Source organism: Humulus lupulus, chromosome 8 (assembly GCF_963169125.1).
Source record: "Humulus lupulus chromosome 8, drHumLupu1.1, whole genome shotgun sequence".
Lineage (NCBI taxonomy): Eukaryota > Viridiplantae > Streptophyta > Magnoliopsida > Rosales > Cannabaceae > Humulus > Humulus lupulus.
The window spans coordinates 99,626,191-99,634,896 of NC_084800.1; the positions used below are offsets into that span (position 1 = coordinate 99,626,191).

An 8,706-nucleotide genomic window follows, 5' to 3' on the forward strand; every position below is an offset into this window, starting at 1 on the left:
GCCAGGATGTCCTCGGTAGAAAGTTGTACCGAGAACATGTCATCAGTAAAAATTTCTCGATACATCTTCGTCGGTAAAGAAAAACTTCTATCGATCGATAGGACATTAAATATGTTTTCGGTATAGGTTGTACCAAGGATAATAATTCTCGGTATAGAGTTGACAATATCTTTTGTGAAACCTGTCCAATTATTGTGAGTAAAAATATATTTAGTCACAAAAAGTTATATATATTTTTTTATGATTAGTCGCAATAAGTTTTGTTGTAACTAAAAGAAATTTTGTAGTAATTTAAATAATTATATTAAATATATATAAACATTTAATACTATAAATATTTAAATAAACAGGCAAAATAAATATTATGTACAAAATAATTAAGCAAAAAAACTAACAATGATATTTATGTTAAAAACAATTGTGTCAGTGGGACTAAAATATTATTTTAATTACACCAGTGCAGAAAACAATCAAAAGTTATTATTTGAATATATAAGTATCTAAATGAATTTTAACAAGTACAATAAATTACAGCATCGCCTCGCCTATATGTTAAGAGACCATCAAGAATAACTAAAAATAAAATAACAATGGAAGCATATATACCTTGATCCATAGGTGGTAGATAACTGTCTGTTTGGTCTTCCTACATTACATTATTAAATACGTATTTATATGAAAATAGTCTTTTTCTTTTCTCAATCAATGGGGTTTACAAACATAATAAAATAATATATGTATATATAGTAATATTTAACTTTGTCCATCATAAAAATTTCTTCATATGTATAATATTTATATTTTATTATGTTTTAATATTTAATTAGGTTCATACTACATTTAACCGTATAGGTCTCCCTTCAAATTTAACAACCTAAATCTCTAAACTTTGTATAGACTCCAAGTGTATATATTGTTATAGGGTATTATGTGGTGCCCAAAATCATATGTAATTAATGTAATTTAATATGGAGTTCTATATATTGAATCCTATATACTTTATTTCAATATAGAGATCCAATATTAAATTGCATTAACATGCAGGATTTTAAATTGTTAGTAGCAACATTCATTACAAATCGTGTACCTTGTCCTAAGTAGCGTAATTTGCGAGTAAGGGAGTAAGTAAATCACATTTTCAACGTATTGAACAATTATATGAGCAAAAAAAAAAAAATTAATAAAATAACTAATCAATTAATAGGCACACAAATTAAGAGAAAGAGAGGGAAATTTTTTTATTACTTAAATACAGTTATAATAATGCAGTGGAGAAAAATATTAATAAGTTGGAGAGATGTCCACGTGAACATTTGTGGACGATGATGATGCCAGCCCGGAGTTACAGTAGTACTAACTAATAGCATTAATAAGTTGTTCGCTATTCCTATACGGCAGATGAGGGCATCATATTTTTGGGCTCTGAGATCTTTTTAATTATATTATCACATGCAACCATATTCTTACAATAAAGAAAAACAATCACACATACATATCCATATATGGATATTTGCCCTTCTGCATATATTATCTGACGAAATATATATAACTCTCTTGTCTCAACAAATCACATGTGACGTGTATGTAGCAAAATGATAATGATGATGATGAGTAAATTGAAATATCCCCAAATGTATTTATTCCGACCAAATTCATTATATTTCACTTGAAAATAAATAACTAAAATGTACAAGAACATTCGAAGATTAATTGGTTCACATTATTATCATCATAAGATATGACAATAATAATATTCTATAAAGGAGTAACATGTGAAGTGAACAGATTAATTAATAATTACCATTTAATTTTTTTGTCTTCCAATCGATCGAGCTAGCCAAGTATACATGATACTTATTATAGCAGAAGCATACCTGCAATGTTGATTTTAGCTAGCTAGCTAGCAAATTAAATATACTTAAGTACCCAACAAAAACACTAACCAGTTGTGATAGTCGTAGTACTATATATGTAGTAATAATCTTTAATTAATCCCGGTGGCCTAGGTTTGAAGACCTGACATAGCTGACCGAAACACGGTTCCAATGGTTTTTCTTTCTCATAGTAGGAAAACACAAAGCCGAAGTAGGAGATTTAGACGCCGCATCGTCCTTATACTCCGCCGCCACGTAATCAAAAGAGGACGACGGCGACGTTGGAAATTTCGAACCAAAGAAACGACGTCGGTTTTGAAGCAATGCTTTCTGCTTAGTAGTTGAAGAAGCAGAGTTATAACTGGACGAGGAAATCGACCAAGATGAATAGGACGAAGAAGACGAGGACGACGAGAACGATGACGAAGAGGGTTGAGACAGCTGGTTATGTCCGGCGGCGGCGGTCGACGTCTTGGCTGACTTATTAATCTTGGAGAAGATTAACGTTGTAGTAGTACTCATGATGAGGAGAAGAAGTGATCTTGGCTTGGATACTTTGGATTTGGAACAAGTAGTGGCGGAGGTAGAATAGGAAGGAGGTGGTGTTAGAGGAGGGAGAGTGTTTGATTCGAAGGTGTGCTTAGGAGTACCTGGCTGTGACTCCCAGACGAATGGGATGGCGCCAGCTGCCTCGCCGTAGTAGACTCTGCAAGACGAGTTTGGCTGTGAGGTATCCTTGGATAACAGCCTGGAGAAGAACTTGTCGTCCTGTTTGATCATTCTGAAAGACTGCTTCGAAAGCTGCTGCTGCTGCTGTGGATGATGATGATCCACCTGATGTTCTTGTTGTTGATGATGATGATCACTGCTCGGCATCTTAATAATTTGGATTTGGGAGGAGTAATAGTACTAATAATATCACAACTCTTTCTCTATACCCAGATCTGGATCCGAAGAAGACGAAGCTACCAATTTCTCTAGACAAGCTTTTAATGAAAGAAAATAGAATATTTATGATGGGTTTTCTTTTCTTTGGTTGTAGTACCAGTGGTTTTTCAATGTAACATTAATTTAAGTTTCAATCTTTCTATAATATATATAGACTTAAAATATACGAAAGAACAATTTTTTTTTGGATAAAAAATAAATAATAAACTTACAAATAAAGCCCTTTCTTTTATTTGTGCAATATATATGTTTATTGAGTGTTGAATTAATAATATCTCAAACTTAAAGAAATTATATGTACGAATTAATGAAGTAGGACTGTGTTTGTGAGTAATATGTAAGACTTGATAATTGATATTTCAAAATTATTTATTTCACTATATGCGGAAGACATTTGTCAACTAATGTCTGCGTGATAATATATATTAATAACTAGCTAGCCTAGCTAACTTTGTCTGCACGTATATATAAATAAAACAAATTAAATTTGAGGAGAGAGTGTCTCCCAACATGATAACTTATACTTGTTAAATTAAATATTAGATTGCACAAAAATCATTAACGATACTCTTTAACAATTCTCTTACTCAAAGGAAGCTACACAAGAAAAAGAAGTCTAATTTGTAAACAAATCATGAGATTGTTAATTAAGCTAATAATTAAAGATATATAATACTAATGGAGCGCAAATGCTGTGGATTTATTTGGGCCATGCAGGCACAGAACAAGAAAACAGTTGGGGGAGCCAGCTAGGTAGAGTGGGATCTGATTAAGGGGCGATTGGTGAGTGGTGAGGAATAGGCATTATAATAAATAAGGACTTGTTGCGGTCCATGACTCAGACCAAAAAAAGCTTGCTCTGATTTATTACCTATGATCGGGAAAGGAAACGTACCCATAAGTTGGTAGATGAGATTTGTGAGCTCAAAATATGGAACTAATAATAACAAATATTCATTATATATTACTATTTTATTTCTCAAGAGTCAAGAAATGTGGTGTGGTCCACTTGGTATAGCTAATGAAGGAAGAGAGAGAAACAGAGAGTATTAATAAATTATGAAAGAGAAATGGCGTAGAGTCTTTGATAGGGAACAGGACCACCATGGTCCGGTGTGGCCAGCCCTATTAAATCTTTATTTTGTATATATCTCTAGCTTAGTTGTTAAATTTGGATCTCAGGATTGATGGCATGGAGAGAGAAGGTATAGATTCAGAAGTCGATCGATATGATGATGCTGATAATAATAATTCAATATCTTTTTTCTTTTTCTTTTAAAAAAACAAGAAGAAGAGTATCTTTTTTTTAAAAAAAACATGTGTATTATTGAATAAGAAGAGTTGGAGAAGAGAGAGTATTATTTTTTGCTCGTGGCAAAGTATGTCACGACATTATCCACACGTCGAAAATACAATGCGACGATCATATGATTCATCGATGTGGTTGGTACGTAATTTCGAGTGTAAGGTTTAGACGTGTTAATTATATAAAATAAACTCACGCGCTCTACTGGTTTGTAACAAAATTAATGGTATTCACGAAAATATTTATTTATTAACAAACACTTTCTAGCTAATAACTAATGAATTATAATATAAAACATTTATCCTAGTAATTAAAAACAAGAGAAATTCAGCTAATTGAATTAATTAGAAAGAAAAGAAAAACATAGATTTTTTACGTGATTTAGTAGTTAAATCTACTTAGTTGACGAATCACTTTTATTAATATCTCTTTGTTAAAGTTTTGAAAGCAATTTCACAGAGTTTTGAGTACAAGAATTAAGTGTGAAAAATACAAAATGACTAATCCTAATATTTATAGACTGGGTTCTGATATTATTCCCCCACATGTTTAGAAAAGTTACAACAATATACATTTGAATTTGAAATATATTGAATTCCTAAAGAATCAGTTTGACTAAACTATACATAAACCAATTCCGCAAATGTATGCTGAAATTACTCAAATGTAACTCCTCGGAATCTTTGAAGATATGCTTTCGTGCCTACACCACAATCTTCGAGCTGGCTTCTAGAATGTTGTCCCAGCTAACAGCTACTAGTCTTACGAGATCATCATTTGGCCATGGTTTGAACCATTCGAGCTAACTCTCCATTTCGAGCCAAAATTGTTACATAGCATTAGTACTAATAATATATATATTTGAACTTAACTTTTTTATTTCTCGAGCCTACATTTCAAGATAATTTAATCTGACTCGAAATTTGGGGTACAACAGTGTCTCTTGAAAATTTCGTATAATATCAACAATTTTATTTCCAACTTTGAAGTTGATGAGTATTTAAGTTCAACAATTATTCTAGCAAGTGGTTGCTGATGTTGGTGACTTCGTATGAAATTTATAACTTTTAGTAAATTTTATAAAAATCGTAATTTTTTAGTTTATTTGCAGCAAAAATATCCAATGCTTACCGAATGTAACATTTAAATACCCAAAAAAAAAATTACTGGGAAAGTACCCAAAGTTGATAAAATGTAGCATTTAAATATCCAAACTTTTTTATTTTGCAGCAAAAATACCCAAAGTTGCTAAAACGTTGCACATTTACTAATGTTGACGCGGTTCTTCGGCAACAGATAATTAACAAAATGAGGAGTGGGATTAGTGCTAAATAATGAACCGTAATAGATGAATGATCTCAAAGTAAAATGATAACACGAATGTTTTTTTAGGTGGTTCAAATGTTAAAATCATTCTAGTCCACCAGCCAATATTATTGATATCTCTTTGATATTATTTACATGGTATTTCCTTACAAATTTGAATCCAACCCCTTGCAACTTCCAGGGTCTCCATATTTATAGGGAGAGGGCACCTGGGGGTTGGCAAGGGGGGTCATCCCATGACCTTCTTACCCATCATGTCACTTCTGTGACATTATTCATGATTAATTCCTAAAACCTGACAATGAAGTGTGGTCTAATCAATAGGTAAGGGGGATAATGGGCCGCACGGCCCAACCCATTCGTAGGTGCCTGAACACGCACGTTTATGCTACGTGTCCGAGAATTCAAGGATGGATCAGACACGTGATGTCTGATATATGCACGTTTACATTGTGTTGTTGACTTTATAAGGGGTCAGAGGCGCCAACTCAAGCTCGTATCTCGAGCTTGATGTAGTCTCAGCCCGTGGTGTCCATACTTCTGACTCGACTTCTTAGTAATCCCATTAAGCCTTAGGTTACCTCGATCTAAAGAGGTAGGGCCTTGTAACAGCAGCTCCGGGTACATGACATCCACGTGGCTGATATAATTAATTATCCCCTTTCTCAGCTCGCTAATAGCCCGTGGATATTTAGGGCGTACATTTGCCCCTCAAGCCCCTACTTGTGGCACATGATGTAACGACCCAAATTCACTAATAAGGATTAAGGGCCTTGATTAGTGTGCCAGTAGGGCATAATGGGAATTATGTGTGACTTTGATGAGTAAATGCATGATTATGATTTAAAGCATGTTATATGACTATTTGAATATTTGAGATGCATGACTATGTGTGTTAGTATGCATGTAGGCCCTGATTAGGTTAGAAGGGCATAATTGTAATTTTGGCCATTATGGGCATAACTGTATTGATATATGTGATAATTTTTTAGACCACATTATTATGTGGATATATCTGTGATATGTGACTCGAGACGACCCTGGTGAGCATATTAGCGAAAAAGGCATGGCGGAGATTTATACCCGGCTCGAGGTGAGCCTAGGGGTATAAATGGGAATTCAGTGAGTATATTGGGGTCTATTTTGACATCGAGGAATATTACTGGTGATTAAATAGGTATCGAGAATTAAGAGGTAAATATTAGAGACACTAGAGGAGTTAGCGGGAATTGGGGTGAAATGACGGAAATGCCCCTAAGTGGATTAAAGGGTTTAGAATTAATAGGGAGGGCATTAAGGTCATTTGGCTTTTTAAAGATGGGTATTACTAAGGCTTTATGTTAGTGGAAGTTGTAGAAAAGTATAGAAGTCTGAAAGAGAGAAAAGAGGAAGGGAGAAAACAGAGAGTTTCCTAAGGTCGATTTATGCTTTCCTCATCAATTTCTTAAGTATTTTTTTTAGCAAAGCTCAGGGGGGAGCTAAGTTAGGCTGAGCATCAAGAATCCTAAGCTAGGCTTGGAGAATTGGCAGAGGTTTAGCAAGAACACCCTAACACTTGAGGTAAGGCTTTGTAGTTTCTTCAGTTTCTGGTTTTGGTTTTTGAACTATGGTGTATAAGCTGAGTTTGATGGGAACTTTAGGGAATTCAGGCCAAAGGTTGAGGAGGATCAAGCTAAGGAGGTGTAGAGGTTGTATTGAAATCGAAATCCCATTAAAGGTATGAATTCTAAGCTTCTAACTCTGATGTTTTGACTGGTTTCTGCTGAGTTTCTGAGCTTAGGGTCAGCTATGGTGAATTTTGAGATTAGGGATGCATGTGATTGGGTTTTGTGTATTTGGGGTGCTTGGGATGAGTGGAGTATGTTCATAAGGTTGTTTTTTAGTTTGGTGAAGGTTTGGAGAAGTTTTGGTTGAGTTTGGTTCGAGGAAATCGCAGGAAGGGAAATCTGGAAGTTGCCTGTCTGTGACTAGCGCTACAGCGCTAGCCTTTGGGCGCTGTAGCGCTAGGCCAAGCTTCCTGGGGGATTTTGCTTCTGTTTGTAGCACTGTAGCGCCCTCCTAAGAGCGCTGTAGCGCTACCCTGTTTCCAGAAGAGGATTTTAGGGTTGTTTGCAAGGGTTTTTTACCAAGGGTTTGGGGTTTGATTCCACCACCTTGTTTGGTGGAACTAGGACTTCCCGGGGGCTCGCGATTGGTCCCGAGGCTGGGTTTTGGACTTGAGGTTTGGTGATGACTTTGGCCTATGGTTGTGTTTAGGTGAGCTCCAAGGCTCGAGAGGGATCGTGCTCAAGGAGTCGAGTGATCAAAGCTAGCGAATCACAAGGTAAGAAAACTGCACCCGGTTATATATTTGAGATGGGACTAAGTGCTCCCGATATTTGTATTATGTCAATGATGGTATCATGCCATGGGACATGTGTTAGTGGCCTAAGAGTGTCGTACACAATATTTGCGCACAAAGCGCGGCTTGGCCACTGGTAGCCGAGGACAGCTTAATATTCACTGAGCTCGATTTAAGCAGGGCGGAGTGAGTGGGATAACGGAGGGAGCGACCTGAGGGCGCTAGCCCTAGTTATCATTTGTGAACTGATATATGATATGAGTTGATATGTTTGGTATGTGGAATACTTGAAAATACTGAATGTTTATATGGTTGAGACTATGTGATGCAATATGAGATATTGATTTGTCTGTTTATTGCTTATGCTTTGTTGTTAAGTTTTCTTGCTGGGCCTTGGCTCATGGGTGCTGCGTGGTGCAGGTAAAGGCAAAGGCAAGCTGGACCAACCCTGAGATGGAGAGCTGCGGGGTTGAATGTACATAGCCAGTTGTCCGATCGCCATGGTCGAGGAGTGGATCAAGACAGGGATTGCCTAACTGTCTGTTTTGCCTTAATATGGCTTGTTATTGTATCTAAACCTTTGACTTTTGTAAATGGACTTCAAACTTAATATTTTTGGGATCCCGTGTAAACAGGGAATGTTTCTTAATGAAAATGTGGCTTTTGAGACCAAAGCATTTTAACCCTAGTTCCTTTATAGTTCCACTAGCACATTTTTCATTGAATGACTTGATTAGCAAGTCTAGTAGTTAATAAACACATAGTGTAGCGGTCCTGGCTATCTAGGGCGTTACACATGACGTCACCTGGGGCCACAGTGGGGGCTTTTAGGCTTCTTTGTGGACTCTTCACATTCCGCCCATTACGCTGGTATCGAATACGTGGAGCATCGTGGTTGGTGACGGTCCGTC

The 8,706-nt window shown here is 35.9% G+C and overlaps 1 protein-coding gene across 1 annotated transcript; it reads right to left on the reverse strand.

Moving 5' to 3' along the window:
- Positions 1 to 1,612: 1,612 nt before the first annotated feature.
- LOC133798219 (uncharacterized serine-rich protein C215.13) lies at positions 1,613 to 2,962 on the reverse strand. Its single transcript, XM_062236437.1, has one exon. It carries the CDS (start codon positions 2,748 to 2,750, stop codon positions 1,989 to 1,991), a length of 762 nt encoding a protein of 253 aa, XP_062092421.1. The 5' UTR covers positions 2,751 to 2,962; the 3' UTR covers positions 1,613 to 1,988.
- Between the last annotated feature and the right edge of the window lie 5,744 nt (positions 2,963 to 8,706).